This window comes from Electrona antarctica, assembly GCF_951216825.1.
Source record: "Electrona antarctica genome assembly, chromosome: 6".
Classification (NCBI taxonomy): domain Eukaryota; kingdom Metazoa; phylum Chordata; class Actinopteri; order Myctophiformes; family Myctophidae; genus Electrona; species Electrona antarctica.
Genome location: NC_136811.1, coordinates 59950953 through 59974759, shown reverse-complemented (window position 1 = coordinate 59974759; position 23807 = coordinate 59950953). Strand labels below are relative to the sequence as shown.

The 23807-nt window shown below is 48.2% G+C and overlaps 1 protein-coding gene across 1 annotated transcript in view; it reads right to left on the bottom strand.

Moving 5' to 3' along the window:
* Positions 1 to 23807, bottom strand: part of LOC306925208 (uncharacterized protein) — a gene marked incomplete at its 3' end in the record, with an annotated part of 60701 nt that overhangs the window by 4441 nt on the left and 32453 nt on the right. Inside the window, exons 7-12 of the mRNA XM_079503899.1 lie at positions 17688 to 17873; positions 9661 to 9783; positions 6503 to 6923; positions 5604 to 5711; positions 4582 to 4848; positions 2455 to 2673 (exon numbers count right to left, since the gene is read on the bottom strand). Coding sequence (XP_079360025.1) covers positions 2455 to 2673; positions 4582 to 4848; positions 5604 to 5711; positions 6503 to 6923; positions 9661 to 9783; positions 17688 to 17873 — 1324 coding nt within the window. The remainder of the gene's footprint in view (positions 1 to 2454; positions 2674 to 4581; positions 4849 to 5603; positions 5712 to 6502; positions 6924 to 9660; positions 9784 to 17687; positions 17874 to 23807) is intronic.

Genomic DNA, 23807 nt, shown 5'->3' with positions numbered 1-23807 from the left:
TGTAAACGTTTCTGCACGCGACCAGTGGAACTGATTTCCACGCATCACGGCTCTCTTTTTTTCTCTCTCCCTCTCTCCCTCTCCCCCTCTCTCGTGGAGAGGGAGAAAATATCCAAGTAACTGACGGTGAGGTATGCGGAAGTGCATTTTAGATAACGCTGTAGCACTATTTGTGGCGGTGATGCGTCACATGACTTGATCTATCCTATGGTGTATACAGGGCTCGACGCTTAGCATTTCTCCAAGTAGCACGTGTGCTACTAAGTTGAAAAATCTAGTAGCACACAAATTATTTTAGGAGCACGATGAAAAATGATGTGTTTTTGAGGGGCGCTAGCCCCTCCTATATACAGCTTTTGTCCCCACACATCTCAAAATGAGCCATTGACAATCAACAGACAAACAAACAGAGACATTACGTCAAAATTCTGCTAAATATGACATAAATTAAACATCAAAACATTAAACGCCATTGACATTGAAGGGAAAATTTATGTCATATGTAAACGAGCAAATCAGCTAACCAATCACAGGCAACAGGCATTCTGATTGGCCAGTATGAGATGATTCCTGATGATGACAAGAGCGCCCCTCACTTCACATGGGTGTGATTTTTCTTTAATAAAGTGATATGAGGTAGGGGCGGGAAGAAATATGGCAATTATCACAAAATATTGATATTCATCATATCATTGTTATGTTTGTTTTCATATAATCAATATGTTTTATGCAATACTTTGTTTTTATGCAGATAGATAGATAATATGTTGCTCATGGATGGATAGACAGGCTATCCGTTTTTATCCTGCTGTTCTATCATGTTAGTGTGACATTCAGTGCAGAGGCTTCTGAATTAGTATTGTAACATTCTCCTTGGCTTTGACTGCTTCAGTTCAGACAGTAAATCAGTAATCTACTGTAGCTGATATGTCCGATGTTCTAAGCTACAGTCTGCTATGCAGAGAAGGAGGTCGGACAAACTAAACCTCGGCGTGGTAGAAGGAGGTGGTGGGGGGACAGATCTTTGCCTTTTTTTCGTTGCTCATTATGCAGGTCACACAATGACCACTGACTGACTGATATGAAGAATCCAGCCAGTTCGGTCATTCGTATTATCATTGACGCTGCGCACACGATTTTGTAAACAAACGCTGAAAGCAAGGGTTGTTTTTGATAAACATAAATCCGTCCACCCCATGTGTGTGTGCGCGCGCATGCGTGCACGGCTGCACGCTGTTTCACCCTCGTTTGGTTAAAAGTTACGTTTGAACTTTGAACATTACAAACAAACTTTGCAAATGTGCTATCATGCTAATGCTATCCTGCTGCGTTCGCTCTGTCTTCTTTTCTGTCTGCCGCTGCTGACAGCAAGCAGTGACAGGGGAAGGAGCAGCGACACAGGGAGGGGCGGGGCGGTGGGAGCAAAGGGGCATAGATCTTCAAATGAACGCTGCATTGAGCCTCGACACGTTGTTAGCTTGAAGATCTGCTCTTTTTGGCGAACGACACCGCCGTACTACAGAATATAAATTTAGGTATAGAACTGCGACTATAGAATGTGCACTTGCTCTTGCTGTATCAGAGCCTTGTCTTTATCACGATTGAACGGTCAAATTCTGTAGTCGCACCCGTGCTACAAATTGAAATTTACAACTCGCACGGTGCTATTTTTAGTAGCATATGCGAGTACCTAGTCGCACTGTCGAGCCCTGGGTGTATATATAAACCGTGCTGCTGCTACGGACCTTTCTGCTGGCACAATAAATCAAATATATATAAATTAAATCGATCGTAGGCGGCGGGTATGTAAGGCTAGGCCAGGCTTAGCCTTCCCAAAGATTATGCTGGGTATTTTTAAAATATATATAGGCTAATATGTGCGCATCATTATATAGAAGGCTAGCCGCTCCCAAACTCCCAACTCCTTTGTCTGTAGCCTAAACTTTTCTGATTTGCACGCACGCACGCACAGCTCTTTCCTTTTTTTGGCACAATCAATCAAATATATATTAATTACATCGATGTCACTATAATTATAGTTTGGTAAACTGAAATAAAAAATAACTTTGAGTTGTCCTGTCTAGTTGAAACTGCTGCCTTGAATTCGTTGGAATGTAACATTTAGAAGACAATGGCAAGCCGTCAACGGGTGCAGAGAGAGGTGTGAAGATCATTAGACAGTGGGGGAGACAATGGCCAATCAAATAGCACGAAAAACACCGGTCAGCCTGACCGTTAGCCGTCATATTAGTAGTGCATTTTTTTCAGACATCCTAGTGTTAAATAAATACATTTTGAAAAGTCTATGAGGAAAATGAACGGAGAATCATTTCCTGGGCCCTGGTAGGGGGCGGGACTGCGACGCTCTATAGTTGGTCCTGGTATCAAAATGGATGAACACCAAAAGGTGTTCCTTCCTCCCCCGTCCTGCCCGGGGGTTAAAACGTGGCTGACCTTCGTCCCTGCCGGCCTCCCAGTCGTCACTGTCGTCCGTGCAGTCGTCACTGTCGTCCGTGCTGTCGTCGGATTTCGAGCCGGGCGAAGACGAAGACGACCAGTCGTCGCTAGTCGATAGAGACGACCTGCTGTCCTCCTCAGCGCCGTCCGTTACGGCCTGCCCTGTCGACGTGCTGCCGGACACGGGCTCAGCCTCGTCGTAACCTTCGTCGTTACCTTGAGAAATAAAAAGTAAATGTGACATCTCTGATATTTATCAGGTGAAAGATGCGCCGTCTCCCTTGTGTTAGGACATTAAGCAACTAGTCGACTAGTTTACTTTATTTTTAAATTTTTTGTAGTGAAGGGGGATCTTAGATCGCCTCATATAAGAACTGTGTTTGAAAAATCTCGGCCGTTTCACTCATATGGATATGAAGAATCAACTGACTGAGAGAAAACACTATTGTTACTGCTGCTGAATTAATTACATTTTCACTAGAAAACAGACCAGAGATATATGAGTGACTGACTGTTGCAAACGATACAGAGACACCTCCCTGACAATATAACGATACAGAGACACCTCCCTGACAATATAACGATACAGAGACACCTCCCTGACAATAACTATACAGAGACACCTCCCTGACAATAACTATACAGAGACACCTCCCTGACAATATAACGATACAGAGACACCTCCCTGACAATATAACGATACAGAGACACCTCCCTGACAATATAACGATACAGAGACACCTCCATGACAATATAACGACACAGAGACACCTCCCTGACAATATAACGATACAGAGACACCTCCCTGACAATATAACGATACAGAGACACCTCCCTGACAATATAACGATACAGAGACACCTCCCTGACAATATAACGATACAGAGACACCTCCCTGACAATATAACGATACAGAGACACCTCCCCGACAATATAACGATACAGAGACACCTCCATGACAATATAACGATACAGAGACACCTCTCTGACAATATAACGATACAGAGACACCTCCCTGACAATATAACGATACAGAGACACCTCCCTGACAATATAACGATACAGAGACACCTCCCTGACAATATAACGATACAGAGACACCTCCATGACAATATAACAATACAGAGACACCTCTCTGACAATATAACGATACAGAGACACCTCCCTGACAATATAACGATACAGAGACACCTCCCTGACAATATAACGATACAGAGACACCTCCCTGACAATATAACGATACAGAGACACCTCCCTGACAATATAACGATACAGAGACACCTCCCTGACAATATAACGATACAGAGACACCTCCATGACAATATAACGATACAGAGACACCTCCCTGACAATATAACGATACAGAGACACCTCCCTGACAATATAACGATACAGACACCTCCCTGACAATATAACGATACAGAGACACCTCCCTGACAATATAACGATACAGAGACACCTCCCTGACAATATAACGACACAGAGACACCTCCCTGACAATATAACGATACAGAGACACCTCCCTGACAATATAACAATACAGAGACACCTCCCTGACAATATAACGATACAGAGACACCTCCCTGACAATATAACGATACAGAGACACCTCCCTGACAATATAACGATACAGAGACACCTCCCTGACAATATAACGATACAGAGACACCTCCCTGACAATATAACGATACAGAGACACATCCCTGACAATATAACGATAGAGAGACACCTCCCTGACAATATAACGATACAGAGACACCTCCCTGACAATATAACGATACAGAGACACATCCCTGACAATATAACGATAGAGAGACACCTCCCTGACAATATAACGATACAGAGACACCTCCCTGACAATATAACGACACAGAGACACCTCCCTGACAATATAACGATACAGAGACACCTCCCTGACAATATAACGATACAGAGACACCTCCCTGACACTGAGTGCCGCACTACGAGCTTGTAGGTCTGCAATCTTTGTGGCGCAAATATTTGAATGTATATCTTTCAGAGCAAACGTTTTAACTCAAATCTTTGCTTCCGAGGGGTTCCTTGGAACAACATATTTTCAGATGGGGGTCATTCATTCATTCATTCATTCAGTCATTCATTTACCTTCACATTTCACTGCCAGTGATGTCTGTGTGGCCTTCCCTGGTCTCTGAGGTATCACCTCCCTCCTCTGCTCCTGGCCCTCCAGCCTGGGGCTCCAGACCTCCTCCCCTCGTCTCTGAGGTATCACCTCCCACCTCTGCTCCTGGCCCTCCAGCCTGGGGCTCCAGACCTTCTCCCCTGGTCTCTCCCTCCTCTGCTCCTGGCCCTCCGGCCTGGGGCTCCAGACCTCCTCCTCCTCCTCCTTACACACGGGGAGATGCGGGAAGTCTATAGACACAAAGACACAAGGCGAGAACAATGAGCCATGATTTCCATGGACAATAGTTAAAACAGTTTGACTGCATAAACCCGTTCCACGCTATTTCATCCATGTTCTTGCCCTGCGTAAGACGCCATTTGTTTTATGTGTTTAATTCGCCGTTTTTTTAATAATTAAAAAGAAATCGCGGATTTGTCGCGGACCTGGTGACGAGGCCGTCGCGGACCTGGTGACGAGGCCGTCGCGTTATGATGACGAAACCTGGAAATCGACCCATGCAATAGGCTGCAAGGGCTTCTGGGAAAACGAGTTCAATGCAAGTGAAGGGTGGTTTTGACTGGGCCTGCCTGAGTGCGTGCGTGCGTGCGTGCGTGCGTGCGTGAGCAAGATATTCTAAAGGCCTATTTTCATAGTCCAGTTTTCGGTGACCACCGGAAACTACATCACGTCACTGATCCGCGGTGGTAAGAGACTCACCGCTCACCCAAACACATCTCCCTGTTTTTACTAAAACTACAACATGACGTCACTGAGCCGCGGTGGTAAGAGACTCACCGCTCACCTAAACACACCTCTCTGTTTTTACTAAAACTACAACATGACGTCACTGATCCGCGGTGGTAAGAGACTCACCGCTCACCCCAAACACACCTCCCTGTTTTTACTAAAACTACAAGATGACGTCACTGAGCCGCGGTGGTAAGAGACGAGACAGAGACAGAGACAGAGAGAGAGAGAGAGAGAGAGAGACTATTAGACTTACTGGTGACCATGTGATCTTCAGGCTCCTCCTTAATGGAAACAGTCCAGGCTGGCTGTGCAGGACGTATCTTCACCTGCAGGTGGCAGTGTCCCGCCTCCACACACTGGTCTGGAATGAAGGAACAGAATAAAGCAGTGGTTCCGACGGAACACATAGATGTATATGAAGGTTAACAGAACCTCTGGAACAGAACTTCTGGAACAGAGGTTCTGTTCCAGAGGCTCTGGAACAGAACCTCTGTTCCAGACCTCTGTTCCAGAGGTCTGGAACAGAGGTTCTGTTCCAGAGCCTCTGGAACAGAACCTCTGTTCCAGAAGTTCTGTTCCAGAGCCTCTGTTCCAGAAGTTCTGTTCCAGAGCCTTCTTTCCAGAGCCTCTGTTCCAGAGGTTCTGTTCCAGAGGTTCTGGAACAGAACTTGAATTTTTAGCGAATTATGGTACTTCCAGCTTCCCTGCGTCGGCTGATCTGAGCGCACGGGAGGGTTTGTAGCGTGCGATCAGACTTGCAAGATATGGGGGAGCCGTACCTTTGGTTGCTTTGAAGGCCAGCATCAGAGTTTTGTACTCTGTGCGGGCAGCGACCGGGAGCCAATGGAGGGAGAGGAGAAGGGGGAGGGGCAGCGACCGGGAGCCAATGGAGGGAGAGGAGAAGGGGGAGGGGCAGCGACCGGGAGCCAATGGAGGGAGTGGAGAAGGGGGAGGGGCAGCGACCGGGAGCCAATGGAGGGAGTGGAGAAGGGGGAGGGGCAGCGACCGGGAGCCAATGGAGGGAGTGGAGAAGGGGGGAGACATGAGAATTTTGGCTGGTTGAAAACCAGGCGAGCTTTGGAGAGGCATTAGAATCAACACAGTCAACACAACTCACTGTGAAGTAGTCAGTGGAGAGAAAAAAGGGCGTACCTATCCTGTACAACTTCACTACGGGATTCAGCGTCGCAGGCTCCATCTGTCGCCCTTCCTCTCGTAGAGAGGCCGTCTCTTCATGTCGTACGCCTTCCTCTCGTAGAGGGGCCGTCTCTTCATGTCGTACGCCTTCCTCTCGTAGAGAGGCCGTCTCTTCATGTCGTACGCCTTCCTCTCGTAGAGGGGCCGTCTCTTCATGTCGTACGCCTTCCTCTCGTGGAGGGGCCGTCTCTTCATGTCGTACGCCTTCCTCTCGTGGAGGGGCCGTCTCTTCATGTCGTACGCCTTCCTCTCGTGGAGGGGCCGTCTCTTCATGTCGTACGCCTTCCTCTCGTGGAGGGGCCGTCTCTTCATGTCGTACGCCTTCCTCTCGTAGAGAGGCCGTCTCTTCATGTCGTACGCCTCTCCCTGTGATGCTCTGTGGAAAACATTACGAAACCTTCACCAACCCGGCGATCACACACGTCTTGTGGCCAATCAAAGTCCGAATTTTACTCAAATCAAACTGTACTGCAGATAGGGGTGCAACGATATAGCAACTGTATCGAAATATCGATTTTTTTTTAATCAAAGTATATCGATATGTAAACAGCAAATATCTAATTGTATCGTCTTGCAATGGAAATAATCGGTATCGAATCGTATTTGTGCATTGCATTTAGCCTTTTTAAGAAGAAAAAAGATGAGTTTAATTGCTTTTCCATTCCATGGAGCTACACTTGGTCTATGGATAAATGTGTGTATTCTCTGTGTTCATGTCAAAGTGTGGGTTTGTCCATAATGTGTTCATGTCAAAGTGTGGGTTTGTCCATAATGTGTTCATGTCAAGGTGTGGGTTTGTCCATAATGTGTTCATGTCAAGGTGAGGGTTTGTCCATAATGTGTTCATGTCAAGGTGAGGGTTTGTCCATAATGTGTTCATGTCAAGGTGTGGGTTTGTCCATAATGTGTTCATGTCAAGGTGAGGGTTTGTCCATAATGTGTTCATGTCAAGGTGAGGGTTTGTCCATAATGTGTTCATGTCAAGGTGTGGGTTTGTCCATAATGTGTTCATGTCAAGGTGTGGGTTTGTCCATAATGTGTTCATGTCAAGGTGAGGGTTTGTCCATAATGTGTTCATGTCAAGGTGTGGGTTTGTCCATAATGTGTTCATGTCAAGGTGAGGGTTTGTCCATAATGTGTTCATGTCAAGGTGAGGGTTTGTCCATAATGTGTTCATGTCAAGGTGTGGGTTTGTCCATAATGTGTTCATGTCAAGGTGAGGGTTTGTCCATAATGTGTTCATGTCAAGGTGAGGGTTTGTCCATAATGTGTTCATGTCAAGGTGTGGGTTTGTCCATAATGTGTTCATGTCAAGGTGTGGGTTTGTCCATAATGTGTTCATGTCAAGGTGAGGGTTTGTCCATAATGTGTTCATGTCAAGGTGTGGGTTTGTCCATAATGTGTTCATGTCAAGGTGAGGGTTTGTCCATAATGTGTTCATGTCAAGGTGAGGGTTTGTCCATAATGTGTTCATGTCAAGGTGTGGGTTTGTCCATAATGTGTTCATGTCAAGGTGTGGGTTTGTCCATAATGTGTTCATGTCAAGGTGAGGGTTTGTCCATAATGTGTTCATGTCAAGGTGTGGGTTTGTCCATAATGTGTTCATGTCAAGGTGAGGGTTTGTCCATAATGTGTTCATGTCAAGGTGTGGGTTTGTCCATAATGTGTTCATGTCAAGGTGAGGGTTTGTCCATAATGTGTTCATGTCAAGGTGAGGGTTTGTCCATAATGTGTTCATGTCAAGGTGAGGGTTTGTCCATAATGTGTTCATGTCAAGGTGAGGGTTTGTCCATAATGTGTTCATGTCAAGGTGTGGGTTTGTCCATAATGTGTTCATGTCAAGGTGAGGGTTTGTCCATAATGTGTTCATGTCAAGGTGAGGGTTTGTCCATAATGTGTTCATGTCAAGGTGAGGGTTTGTCCATAATGTGTTCATGTCAAGGTGAGGGTTTGTCCATAATGTGTTCATGTCAAGGTGAGGATTTGTCTTCATGTGTTCATGTCAAGGTGAGGGTTTGGCCCCATTGGCCGCTGCAGTTGGTTGTAGCGACCTCATTGGCCGCTGCAGATCGTTGGAGCGACCTCATTGGCTTTGCAAGGAATCTAGGGAAAGTGTTGCCCTCCCCTTGAGCACATATAGGCTCCAGAGGCAGAGAGGGACGTCTACCTTTATATGTCTGTGGTCGTGCCCACCTGGCGTCTAGGTTTATATGTCTGTGGTGTTTATTGCGAACGCAGTGAGCATTTACTATGAGACCCAGCAGATCACGTCTGTGTGTGTGTCTGTGTGTGTGTCACGCTGTAACACCACCCGCCCACCACCAGAGGGCGCAGCTGTATCACACACAAAAACACACACATGCACGCACACACACACGCACGCACGCACGCACGCACGCACGCACACACACACACACACACACACAAAAAACTTAACTTAAAAAAAAACTTAACTTAAAAAAAAAACTTAAAAAGGAAAAACGCACACACACAAAAAACTTAACTTAAAAAAAAACTTAACTTAAAAAAAACTTAAAAAGGAAAAACGACACACAAAAAACTTAACTTAAAAAAAAAGGAAAAAGGAAAAACGCACACACAAAAAACTTAACTTCAAAAAAACTTAACTTAAAAAAAAAACTTAAAGTAAAAACGCACACACACAAAAAACTTAACTTAAAAAAAAACTTAACTTCAAAAAAAAACTTAAGGAAAAACGCACACACACAAAAAACTTAACTTAAAAAAAAACTTAACTTAAAAAAAAACTTAAACAAAAAACTTAAAAAAAAAAAAACCTAAAAAAGAAACACGCACGCACGCACACATACACACTAAAAAAAACTTGAAAAAACATTTAATTTAAAAAAACTTAACTTAAAAAAAACCTTAAAAAGTACGTAATTTATTCTAATTGTTGTTATTGCAATTTACGAGCTGCGTTCGCTTCCCGCGTTTGCGCGTCTTACTTGTATGTCTGTGGTCGTGCCCACCTGGCGTCTAGGTTTATATGTCTGTGGTCGTGCCCACCTGGCGTCTAGGTTTATATGTCTGTGGTGTTTATATGTCTGTGCTCGTGTCTGTGGTGTTTATATGTCTGTGCTCGTGCCCACCTGGCATTCCTGCTTCAGCGTGAGGCCTCGGTTGGCTGCAGGACGGATGCGCCAGTAGGAGGTCCTGCCGTCTTTGTCACGAGTGAACATGGCGTTGGCAGAGAGGTTGTGGCGGACCTGGTTCTGTCACGATATAAAAACAAACAAGAGAGACGTTGTGGTAGAGCACACCTAAACCTAACCTTAACCCTCTCCCAAGCCCTTAACGCACCCCTCACCAACCTTAATCCAGTCGTTTTAACGCACCCCTCACCAACCTTAATCCAGTCGTTTTAACGCACCCCTCACCAACCTTAATCCAGTCGTTTTAACGCACCCCTCACCAACCTTAATCCAGTCGTTTTAACGCACCCCTCACCAACCTTAATCCAGTCGTCTTAACGCACCCCTCACCAAGATTAATCCAGTCGTTTTAACACACCCCTCACCAACCTTAATCCAGTCGTTTAAACGCACCCCTCACCAAGATTAATCCAGTCGTTTTAACACACCCCTCACCAACCTTAATCCGGTCGTTTTAACGCACCCCTCACCAACCTTAATCCGGTCGTTTTAACGCACCCCTCACCAACCTTAATCCAGTCGTTTTAACGCACCCCTCACCAATTTTAATCCGGTCGTTTTAACGCACCCCTCACCAACCTTAATCCGGTCGTTTTAACGCACCCCTCACCAACCTTAATCCGGTCGTTTTAACGCACCCCTCACCAACCTTAATCCGGTCGTTTTAACGCACCCCTCACCAACCTTAATCCAGTCGTTTTAACGCACCCCTCACCAACCTTAATCCGGTCGTTTTAACGCACCCCTCACCAACCTTAATCCAGTCGTTTTAACGCACCCCTCACCAACCTTAATCCAGTCATTTTAACGCACCCCTCACCAATTTTAATCCGGTCGTTTTAACGCACCCCTCACCAACCTTAATCCGGTCGTTTTAACGCACCCCTCACCAACCTTAATCCGGTCGTTTTAACGCACCCCTCACCAACCTTAATCCGGTCGTTTTAACGCACCCCTCACCAACCTTAATCCAGTCGTTTTAACGCACCCCTCACCAACCTTAATCCAGTCGTTTTAACGCACCCCTCACCAACCTTAATCCAGCTGGCCTTGGCCACCTCCAGTTAAAACACTAAGGGGGGGGGGGGGGTCCTGTACCTTCCAGCTGGGCTTGGCCTCCTCTAGTTAAAACACTAAGGGGGGGGGGGGGGGGGGGGGGGGGTCCTGTACCTCCCAGCTGGGCTTGGCCTCCTCTAGTTAAAACACTAAGGCGGGCGGGGGGGGGGGGGGGGGGGGTCCTGTACGCGAGTTTTTTATTCCTAGGATAGGAGGGAATTTGGAGCGCTGTGATTGGTTGTCAGTGGAGTAGGAAGCGCTGGGCTGTGTTTTGGACCGCACACAAGTGTTTATGCCTACTAGTACTCTATGACTAGTACTAACCCTATCTCTAACTCTAACCTAAACATAACCGCAAGCAGGGGAGCAACGCATGTGGCTCCCCCACAAAATATGTGGCGGAGGGGTAAAACGAGCGCTCCTAAACCTGAGCTATCCTAGGAATAAAAAACTAGCGTCCTGTACCTTCCAGCTGGGCTTGGCCACCTCTAGTTAAAACACTAAGGGGGGGGGGGGGTCCTGTACCTTCCAGCTGGGCTTGGCCACCTCTAGTTAAAACACTAAGGGGGGGGGGGGGGTCCTGTACCTTCCAGCTGGGCTTGGCCACCTCTAGTTAAAACACTAAGGGGGGGGGGGGGGGGTCCTGTACCTTCCAGCTGGGCTTGGCCACCTCTAGTTAAAACACTAAGGGGGGGGGGGGTCCTGTACCTTCCAGCTGGGCTTGGCCACCTCTAGTTAAAACACTAAGGGGGGGGGGGGGGGGTCCTGTACCTTCCAGCTGGGCTTGGCCACCTCTAGTTAAAACACTAAGGGGGGGGGGGGTCCTGTACCTTCCAGCTGGGCTTGGCCTCCTCTAGTTAAAACACTAAGGGGGGGGGGGGGGGGGGGTCCTGTACCTTCCAGCTGGGCTTGGCCTCCTCTAGTTAAAACACTAAGGCGGGGGGGGGGTCCTGTACGCGAGTTTTTTATTCCTAGGATAGGAGGGAATTTGGAGCGCTGTGATTGGTTGTCAGTGGAGTAGGAAGCGCTGGGCTGTGTTTTGGACCGCACACAAGTGTTTATGCCTACTAGTACTCTATGACTAGTACTAACCATATCTCTAACTCTAACCTAAACATAACCGCAAGCAGGGGAGCAACGCATGTGGCTCCCCCACAAAATATGTGGCGGAGGGGTAAAACGAGCGCTCCTAAACCTGAGCTATCCTAGGAATAAAAAACTAGCGTCCTGTGCCTTCCAGCTGGGCTTGGCCACCTCTAGTTAAAACACTAAGGGGGGGGGGGGGTCCTGTACCTTCCAGCTGGGCTTGGCCACCTCTAGTTAAAACACTAAGGGGGGGGGGGGTCCTGTACCTTCCAGCTGGGCTTGGCCACCTCTAGTTAAAACACTAAGGGGGGGGGGGGGGGGGGGGGGGTCCTGTACCTTCCAGCTGGGCTTGGCCACCTCTAGTTAAAACACTAAGGGGGGGGGGGGGGTCCTGTGCCTTCCAGCTGGGTTTGGTCACCTCTAGTTAAAACACTAAGGGGGGGGGGGGTCCTGTACCTTCCAGCTGGGCTTGGCCTCCTCTAGTTAAAACAGTAAGGGGGGGGGGGGGGGGGGGGGGTCCTGTACGCAAGTTTTTTATTCCTAGGATAGGAGGGAATTTGGAGCGCTGTGATTGGTTGTCAGTGGAGTAGGAAGCGCTGGGCTGTGTTTTGGACCGCACACAAGTGTTTATGCCTACTAGTACTCTATGACTAGTACTAACCATATCTCTAACTCTAACCTAAACATAACCGCAAGCAGGGGAGCAACGCATGTGGCTCCCCCACAAAATATGTGGCGGAGGGGTAAAACGAGCGCTCCTAAACCTGAGCTATCCTAGGAATAAAAAACTAGCGTCCTGTACCTTCCAGCTGGGCTTGGCCACCTCTAGTTAAAACACTAAGGGGGGGGGGGGGGGTCCTGTACCTTCCAGCTGGGCTTGGCCACCTCTAGTTAAAACACTAAGGGGGGGGTCCTGTACCTTCCAGCTGGGCTTGGCCACCTCTAGTTAAAACACTAAGGGGGGGGGGGGTCCTGTACCTTCCAGCTGGGCTTGGCCACCTCTAGTTAAAACACTAAGGGGGGGGGGGGGGGGGGGTGCTTTTACCTTCTAGCTGGGCTTGGCCACCTCTAGTTAAAACACTAAGGGGGGGGTCCTGTACCTTCCAGCTGGGCTTGGCCACCTCTAGTTAAAACACTAAGGGGGGGGGGGGGTCCTGTGCCTTCCAGCTGGGCTTGGCCACCTCTAGTTAAAACACTAAGGGGGGGGTCCTGTACCTTCCAGCTGGGCTTGGCCACCTCTAGTTAAAACACTAAGGGGGGGGGGGGGTCCTGTACCTTCCAGCTGGGCTTGGCCACCTCTAGTTAAAACACTAAGGGGGGGGGGGGGGTCCTGTACCTTCCAGCTGGGCTTGGCCACCTCTAGTTAAAACACTAAGGGGGGGGGGGGGGGTCCTGTACCTTCCAGCTGGGCTTGGCCACCTCTAGTTAAAACACTAAGGGGGGGGGGGGTCCTGTACCTTCCAGCTGGGCTTGGCCACCTCTAGTTAAAACACTAAGGGGGGGGGGGGGGGTCCTGTACCTTCCAGCTGGCTTGGCCACCTCTAGTTAAAACACTAAGGGGGGGGGGGGTCCTGTACCTTCCAGCTGGGCTTGGCCTCCTCTAGTTAAAACACTAAGGGGGGGGGGGGGGGGGGGTCCTGTACCTTCCAGCTGGGCTTGGCCTCCTCTAGTTAAAACACTAAGGCGGGGGGGGGGGTCCTGTACGCGAGTTTTTTATTCCTAGGATAGGAGGGAATTTGGAGCGCTGTGATTGGTTGTCAGTGGAGTAGGAAGCGCTGGGCTGTGTTTTGGACCGCACACAAGTGTTTATGCCTACTAGTACTCTATGACTAGTACTAACCATATCTCTAACTCTAACCTAAACATAACCGCAAGCAGGGGAGCAACGCATGTGGCTCCCCCACAAAATATGTGGCGGAGGGGTAAAACGAGCGCTCCTAAACCTGAGCTATCCTAGGAATAAAAAACTAGCGTCCTGTGCCTTCCAGCTGGGCTTGGCCACCTCTAGTTAAAACACTAAGGGGGGGGGGGGTCCTGTACCTTCCAGCTGGGCTTGGCCACCTCTAGTTAAAACACTAAGGGGGGGGGGGGTCCTGTACCTTCCAGCTGGGCTTGGCCACCTCTAGTTAAAACACTAAGGGGGGGGGGGGGGGGGGGGGGTCCTGTACCTTCCAGCTGGGCTTGGCCACCTCTAGTTAAAACACTAAGGGGGGGGGGGGGGTCCTGTGCCTTCCAGCTGGGTTTGGTCACCTCTAGTTAAAACACTAAGGGGGGGGGGGGTCCTGTACCTTCCAGCTGGGCTTGGCCTCCTCTAGTTAAAACAGTAAGGGGGGGGGGGGGGGGGGGGTCCTGTACGCAAGTTTTTTATTCCTAGGATAGGAGGGAATTTGGAGCGCTGTGATTGGTTGTCAGTGGAGTAGGAAGCGCTGGGCTGTGTTTTGGACCGCACACAAGTGTTTATGCCTACTAGTACTCTATGACTAGTACTAACCATATCTCTAACTCTAACCTAAACATAACCGCAAGCAGGGGAGCAACGCATGTGGCTCCCCCACAAAATATGTGGCGGAGGGGTAAAACGAGCGCTCCTAAACCTGAGCTATCCTAGGAATAAAAAACTAGCGTCCTGTACCTTCCAGCTGGGCTTGGCCACCTCTAGTTAAAACACTAAGGGGGGGGGGGGGGGTCCTGTACCTTCCAGCTGGGCTTGGCCACCTCTAGTTAAAACACTAAGGGGGGGGTCCTGTACCTTCCAGCTGGGCTTGGCCACCTCTAGTTAAAACACTAAGGGGGGGGGGGTCCTGTACCTTCCAGCTGGGCTTGGCCACCTCTAGTTAAAACACTAAGGGGGGGGGGGGGGGGGGTGCTTTTACCTTCTAGCTGGGCTTGGCCACCTCTAGTTAAAACACTAAGGGGGGGGTCCTGTACCTTCCAGCTGGGCTTGGCCACCTCTAGTTAAAACACTAAGGGGGGGGGGGGGTCCTGTGCCTTCCAGCTGGGCTTGGCCACCTCTAGTTAAAACACTAAGGGGGGGGTCCTGTACCTTCCAGCTGGGCTTGGCCACCTCTAGTTAAAACACTAAGGGGGGGGGGGGTCCTGTACCTTCCAGCTGGGCTTGGCCACCTCTAGTTAAAACACTAAGGGGGGGGGGGGGGGGGGTTCTGTGCCTTCCAGCTGGGCTTGGCCACCTCTAGTTAAAACACTAAGGGGGGGGGTCCTGTACCTTCCAGCTGGGCTTGGCCACCTCTAGTTAAAACACTAAGGGGGGGGGGGGGGGGTCCTGTACCTTCCAGCTGGGCTTGGCCACCTCTAGTTAAAACACTAAGGGGGGGGTCCTGTACCTTCCAGCTGGGCTTGGCCACCTCTAGTTAAAACACTAAGGGGGGGGTCCTGTACCTTCCAGCTGGGCTTGGCCTCCTCTAGTTAAAACACTAAGGGGGGGGGGGGGGGGGGGTCCTGTACCTTCCAGCTGGGCTTGGCCACCTCTAGTTAAAACACTAAGGGGGGGGGGGGGGGGGGGGGGGTCCTGTGCCTTCCAGCTGGGCTTGGCCACCTCTAGTTAAAACACTAAGGGGGGGGTCCTGTACCTTCCAGCTGGGCTTGGCCACCTCTAGTTAAAACACTAAGGGGGGGGGGGGGGGTCCTGTGCCTTCCAGCTGGGCTTGGCCACCTCTAGTTAAAACACTAAGGGGGGGGGTCCTGTACCTTCCAGCTGGGCTTGGCCACCTCTAGTTAAAACACTAAGGGGGGGGGGGGGGGGGGTCCTGTACCTTCCAGCTGGGCTTGGCCACCTCTAGTTAAAACACTAAGGGGGGGGTCCTGTACCTTCCAGCTGGGCTTGGCCACCTCTAGTTAAAACACTAAGGGGGGGGGGGGGGGTCCTGTGCCTTCCAGCTGGGCTTGGCCACCTCTAGTTAAAACACTAAGGGGGGGGGGGGGGTCCTGTACCTTCCAGCTGGGCTTGGCCTCCTCTAGTTAAAACACTAAAGGGGGGGGGGGGGTCCTGTACCTTCCAGCTGGGCTTGGCCACCTCTAGTTAAAACACTAAGGGGGGGGGGGGGGGGGGGGGGGGGTCCTGTGCCTTCCAGCTGGGCTTGGCCACCTCTAGTTAAAACACTAAGGGGGGGGTCCTGTACCTTCCAGCTGGGCTTGGCCACCTCTAGTTAAAACACTAAGGGGGGGGGGGGGGGTCCTGTACCTTCCAGCTGGGCTTGGCCACCTCTAGTTAAAACACTAAGGGGGGGGTCCTGTACCTTCCAGCTGGGCTTGGCCACCTCTAGTTAAAACACTAAGGGGGGGGTCCTGTACCTTCCAGCTGGGCTTGGCCTCCTCTAGTTAAAACACTAAGGGGGGGGGGGGGGTCCTGTACCTTCCAGCTGGGCTTGGCCACCTCTAGTTAAAACACTAAGGGGGGGGGGGGGGGGGGGGGTCCTGTGCCTTCCAGCTGGGCTTGGCCACCTCTAGTTAAAACACTAAGGGGGGGGTCCTGTACCTTCCAGCTGGGCTTGGCCACCTCTAGTTAAAACACTAAGGGGGGGGGGGGGGGGGGGGGTCCTGTACCTTCCAGCTGGGCTTGGCCACCTCTAGTTAAAACACTAAGGGGGGGGTCCTGTACCTTCCAGCTGGGCTTGGCCACCTCTAGTTAAAACACTAAGGGGGGGGTCCTGTACCTTCCAGCTGGGCTTGGCCTCCTCTAGTTAAAACACTAAGGGGGGGGGGGGGGTCCTGTACCTTCCAGCTGGGCCTCCTCTAGTTAAAACACTAAGGGGGGGGGGGGGGGGGGGTCCTGTGCCTTCCAGCTGGGCTTGGCCACCTCTAGTTAAAACACTAAGGGGGGGGTCCTGTACCTTCCAGCTGGGCTTGGCCACCTCTAGTTAAAACACTAAGGGGGGGGGGGGGGGTCCTGTACCTTCCAGCTGGGCTTGGCCACCTCTAGTTAAAACACTAAGGGGGGGGTCCTGTACCTTCCAGCTGGGCTTGGCCACCTCTAGTTAAAACACTAAGGGGGGGGTCCTGTACCTTCCAGCTGGGCTTGGCCTCCTCTAGTTAAAACACTAAGGGGGGGGGGGGGGGGGGGGGTCCTGTACCTTCCAGCTGGGCTTGGCCACCTCTAGTTAAAACACTAAGGGGGGGGGGGGGGTCCTGTGCCTTCCAGCTGGGCTTGGTCACCTCTAGTTAAAACACTAAGGGGGGGGGGGGGGGGGGGGGTCCTGTACCTTCCAGCTGGGCTTGGCCACCTCTAGTTAAAACACTAAGGGGGGGGGGGTCCTGTACCTTCCAGCTGGGCTTGGCCTCCTCTAGTTAAAACACTAAGGGGGGGGTCCTGTACCTTCCAGCTGGGCTTGGCCACCTCTAGTTAAAACACTAAGGGGGGGGGGGGGGGTCCTGTACCTTCCAGCTGGGCTTGGCCACCTCTAGTTAAAACACTAAGGGGGGGGGGGGGGGTCCTGTACCTTCCAGCTGGGCTTGGCCACCTCTAGTTAAAACACTAAGGGGGGGGGGGGGGGTCCTGTACCTTCCAGCTGGGCTTGGCCACCTCTAGTTAAAACACTAAGGGGGGGGGGGGGGTCCTGTACCTTCCAGCTGGGCTTGGCCTCCTCTAGTTAAAACACTAAGGGGGGGGGTCCTGTACCTTCCAGCTGGGCTTGGCCACCTCTAGTTAAAACACTAAGGGGGGGGGGGGGGGGGTCCTGTACCTTCCAGCTGGGCTTGGCCACCTCTAGTTAAAACACTAAGGGGGGGGGGGGGTCCTGTACCTTCCAGCTGGGCTTGGCCACCTCTAGTTAAAACACTAAGGGGGGGGGGGGGGGGGGGTCCTGTACCTTCCAGCTGGGCTTGGCCACCTCTCTGTAGTACAGGAAGTGTTCCTGGATCCAGTCGTAGAGGTCTCTCAGCGTCATGCGCACGTCGGCCCGGCTGTTGATGGCGAACTGGATCAGGGTGACGATGGAGAACGGTGGCCTGTCCCACTCCGGGCCACGCACATCCACATGTGTGCTCTGTGTGCTCTGTGTGCGTTCGAGGGATTGAGACATTAACCCATTTTGACCTGAGATCAGATTCTAAAAATGTCTTCTACATCCTGACAGTTTTCTGAAAAAGCTATGTTTCTATGTCAGTCGTTCGATTTTTCAAAAATAGCATAGTAGATCTGCTATTTTTTTTATATCTAAAGCATAACATAATGCTAACACCAAAAGGGGTTCGGTCCCAAAATTGGTTAAAAAAATAAACGTTTTTGTAATTTTTCTTAAAGGACCACTTCACCACTTTTCAACCTATCTTCATATAGGTTGGAAGACGGTTTCTAAACTGCCCACAGCCCTCCTATGAGACACAGACTGAGTAGAACAAAATTGTGCCATTGTTTCATGATTATTAGTGAGGACCTATTATATGAAGATATGTTGAAAAGTGGTGAAGTGGTCCTTAAATTTGTTTTTGTTTGTTTTCTGTCTGAGCTCAATTGCACCCAAAAAAATCACAACCGTGTGAACTGAGTGGTGTAAGGTCTTATATAGACTGATCAGCTGTGGTCTGACGTAATGTCTGACGTAATGAAATCACACCCGTGTGAACTGGGTGGTGTAAGGTCTTATATAGACTGATCAGCTGTGGTCTGACGTAATGTCTGACGTAATGAAATCACACCCGTGTGAACTGAGTGGTGTAAGGTCTTATATAGACTAATCAGCTGTGGTCTGACGTAATGTCTGACGTAATGAAATCACACCCGTGTGAACTGAGTGGTGTAAGGTCTTATATAGACTAATCAGCTGTGGTCTGACGTAATGTCTGACGTAATGAAATCACACCCGTGTGAACTGAGTGGTGTAAGGTCTTATATAGACTAATCAGCTGTGGTCTGACGTAATGTCTGACGTAATGAAATCACACCCGTGTGAACTGAGTGGTGTAAGGTCTTATATAGACTGATCAGCTGTGGTCTGACGTAATGTCTGACGTAATGAAATCACACCCGTGTGAACTGAGTGGTGTAAGGTCTTATATAGACTAATCAGCTGTGGTCTGACGTAATGTCTGACGTAATGAAATCACACCCGTGTGAACTGAGTGGTGTAAGGTCTTATATAGACTGATCAGCTGTGGTCTGACGTAATGTCTGACGTAATGAAATCACACCCGTGTGAACTGAGTGGTGTAAGGTCTTATATAGACTGATCAGCTGTGGTCTGACGTAATGTCTGACGTAATGAAATCACACCCGTGTGAACTGGGTGACCATAGCAACCATGCTCATTTTTTGGTACGAACAGACCGACAGACAGACAAACAGACAGACACGTAAACTAACAAAGCCAGTTGTAGGAGTGGTTTACACCACTCAAAAAAAAACAGAACTTTTACCATTCAGCAGATTTTCTGTGGTTTGGGGTTTTCTGGCTCAAACAAGTGCTCTGATTTTCCTGCTGACCGTGAATCCCATACGTGTCCATGGGATCTGCCAGGAGAGGTCACTGTTTTCACTGTTTTGCCTGTTTTCATTGCAGCTCAAAAGGCTTCCCAGACCACGGAAAATCCACTGAATGTTCAAAGTTCATGAAACCATTAAAGGACCTATAACATAAAATTCAACTTTTTCAATTTATTTTGTGTTTTTGGGGCTCCCATAGTGTTTTCTATCCTCACAAATAACCAATTTTGAACAATCAGGCTTTCATATCATATCAGGTGCTTTAATGGAAATTGCTCTCAGGAACAGCTCAACTGATTTTGTCCTCATCGTGATGTCATCAATGTCACCCTACTTTGTATAATTCCTCCTCTTCTTCAGTCTTCAGTTCAAATTTGCATTTCCACTTTGTTTACAATGTCCACCATTGTTGATTTTCCAAGCTGGCATTGAATGGAAACAAGCCTGGTTTTATCTAGCATCAGTATAGAGCGTCGCAGTCCCTACCATGGCCCAGGAAATGATTCTCCGTTCATTTTCCTCATAGACATTTCTTAAAGTATTTATTTAAAGACGTTTACGCCGCGGACAAAGCCAACTCGAGTCGTGACAAATCATGACAACAAACACAATTTTGGGCCGAAGAAATAATTAGAAAGAAGAAACAAATGGCAGGTTACAACACTTTTTGTTGTTTTTCTTCTTTGTAATTATTTGTTTGGTCCAAAATATTGTTTGTGTTGTCATGAGTTGTCACGACTCGAGTTGGCTTTGTCTGCGGCGTAACCGTCTTTAAATAAATACTTTTTTAAATGTCTATGGGAAAAATGCATTGGGATTCATTTCCTGGGCCATGGTAGGGGGCGGGACTGCGACGCTCTATTATAATGACTAAAATATTAAATAATCTGCATATCAGCGCCCCCACCACCTCAGGACATTGTGGTATTGCAGCTAAAACGGCTTTCAAAGTCCAGAAAGAAATGACAAGGACTGGTTATATCAGAGTGGTGATTGAGGCTCAAACCATTAGAAATATGTTTGAGGGACATAGACAATATATACTGCAGGTTGAAAAGGCCCTCAGCTCTGAACTCGGTAGAATCTGCACCTGGCTCGCTGATAACAAACTATCTTTACACCTGGGAAAAACTGAATCCATTCTCTTTGGCTCTAATAGTAATCTCAGCAAGGCAAATGGCTTCTTGGTTAGAGTGGGTGACAATGTTATCACACGTAAAGATGAAATTACCTACCTAGGTTCCATCCTGGAGGCTAATCTTTCCGGTGATAAAATGGCCACCAACGTAATCAAAAAGGTCAACCATAGAACAAGATTCCTTTACAGGATCTCCTCACTGGTCAACAAAAACACCTTGAAGACCTTAACAGGAGCCCTAGTACAGGGTTTCTTTGACTATGCATGCACCTCCTGGTACCACAGCACCTCAAAGGCCCTTAAAACCAGGCTCCAGACTTCCCAAAACAAACTGGTCAGGCTCCTACTTGACATCGCCCCCCGAACCCACCTCACCCCTGCCCACTTCGACAGGCTGGAATGGCTTAGGGTCGACGACAGAGTACAGCATCTTGCAATGGGTCTGGTCCACAAGATTCGATACACCACCAAGATACCCATGTACCTGTCTAGATACTTCCTTAATGTTAACGAAGTCCACACCCACAACACCAGAGGGAGTGCAACGAACCATGTACAACCCAGATTCGGCACAAACAAGGGACTAAATTATTTTCGCTCCTATGCCACCAAAATGTGGAACGCCCTACCAACAGTCATTAAGACATGCGAATCCCTTGACTCCTTCAAAACCGCTCTCAAAGGGCACCTACGGACGGCTGCAATTCGAAACTGGCCCCTGTAAAATCGGAATCCCTCAAACACGGACGCAAGGACAACACAAGAGACGGTCGCGGCCACACAGCCAACTCAAGGTATGGCCACTGAGCCGACTTGGGGACCCAACGCAAGGACAACACAAGAGACGGTCACGGCCACACAGCCAACTCAAGGTACGGCCACGGAGCCGACTTGGGGACCCAACACAAGGACAACACAAGAGACGGTCACGGCCACACAGCCAACTCAAGGTACGGCCACGGAGCCGACTTGGGGACCCAACGCAGCTCCTCCAAGGAAAACAAACAAATTAACGGAGCTGAACGTGAATCCCCCCCACCGCCCACCCCTTTTTTTCCCTCACTGTATATGTTTCTTTTCCCTTTTTACCTCCTTTATGATGAATTCCTGTTCTGTCCTTTGTCTATATAGAAGTGTCTATTTGTACGTCTCTAAATGTTTTTGATGATTTGAACATGGTGGACCCTATTGGAAACAAGTGTAATGCTTAATTGGGTCGTCCACTCACAGTTAACAGCCTTTGTATTGAGTTTGTGCTTGAAATGTACTGTAATTCTGCAAACTGTTAATACATTTTTCAATCAATCAATCAATCAATCAATATTAAATATTAAAAGCAGTTTTAAAATGCATGTTATTTGCGCTTTAAAGAAAAACAAGACGAAAGGAACGCACAAGTGCTGATTAGTTATGATGCAAACTCATCACAACAGTGATGTGTGTGTGGTTCTGGGGTATTTCGACAATGAATGAGACGTAAACAAAGTAAAATGATTTGACAATAACACTATTAGAAAGGGTTATGTTTTGGGGAAATTACATTGAGCCAAATACCATGATACTGCTTCAATGTGCTGGTCTAAATCCAACCGTAAATTACATTGAGCCAAATACCATGGTACTGCTTCAATGTGCTGGTCTAAATCCAACCGTAAATTACATTGAGCCAAATACCATGATACTGATTCAATGTGCTGGTCTAAATCTGACCGTAAATTACATTGAGCCAAATACCATGATACTGCTTCAATGTCCTGGTCTAAATCCAACCGTAAATTACATTGAGCCAAATACCATGATACTGCTTCAATGTGCTGGTCTAAATCCAACCGTAAATTACATTGAGCCAAATACCATGATACTGCTTCAATGTGCTGGTCTAAATCTGACCGTAAATTACATTGAGCCAAATACCATGATACTGCTTCAATGTCCTGGTCTAAATCCAACCGTAAATTACATTGAGCCAAATACCATGATACTGCTTCAATGTCCTGGTCTAAATCTGACCGTAAATTACATTGAGCCAAATACCATGATACTGCTTCAATGTGCTGGTCTAAATCTGACCGTAAATTACATTGAGCCAAATACCATGATACTGCTTCAATGTCCTGGTCTAAATCTGACCGTAAATTACATTGAGCCAAATACCATGATACTGCTTCAATGTGCTGGTCTAAATCTGACCGTAAATTACATTGAGCCAAATACCATGATACTGCTTCAATGTCCTGGTCTAAATCCAACCGTAAATTACATTGAGCCAAATACCATGATACTGCTTCAATGTCCTGGTCTAAATCTGACCGTAAATTACATTGAGCCAAATACCATGATACTGCTTCAATGTGCTGGTCTAAATCTGACCGTAAATTACATTGAGCCAAATACCATGATACTGCTTCAATGGCCTGGTCTAAATCTGACCGTAAATTACATTGAGCCAAATACCATGATACTGCTTCAATGTGCTGGTCTAAATCTGACCGTAAATTACATTGAGCCAAATACCATGATACTGCTTCAATGTCCTGGTCTAAATCTGACCGTAAATTACATTGAGCCAAATACCATGATACTGCTTCAATGTCCTGGTCTAAATCCGACCGTAAATTACATTGAGCCAAATACCATGATACTGCTTCAATGTCCTGGTCTACCATGATACTGCTTCAATGTCCTGGTCTAAATCAAACCGTAAATTACATTGAGCCAAATACCATGATACTGCTTCAATGTCCTGGTCTAAATCCGACCGTAAATTACATTGAGCCAAATACCATGATACTGCTTCAATGTCCTGGTCTAAATCTGACCGTAAATTACATTGAGCCAAATACCATGATACTGCTTCAATGTCCTGGTCTAAATCCAACCGTAAATTACATTGAGCCAAATACCATGATACTGCTTCAATGTCCTGGTCTAAATCCGACCGTAAATTACATTGAGCCAAATACCATGATACTGCTTCAATGTCCTGGTCTAAATCCGACCGTAAATTACATTGAGCCAAATACCATGATACTGCTTCAATGTCCTGGTCTAAATCTGACCGTAAATTACATTGAGCCAAATACCATGATACTGCTTCAATGTCCTGGTCTAAATCTGACCGTAAATTACATTGAGCCAAATACCATGATACTGCTTCAATGTCCTGGTATAAATCTGACCGTAAATTACATTGAGCCAAATACCATGATACTGCTTCAATGTCCTGGTCTAAATCCAACCGTAAATTACAGTGAGCCAAATACCATGATACTGCTTCAATGTGCTGGTCTAAATCCAACCGTAAATTACATTGAGCCAAATACCATGATACTGCTTCAATATCCTGGTCTAAATCCAACCGTAAATGAA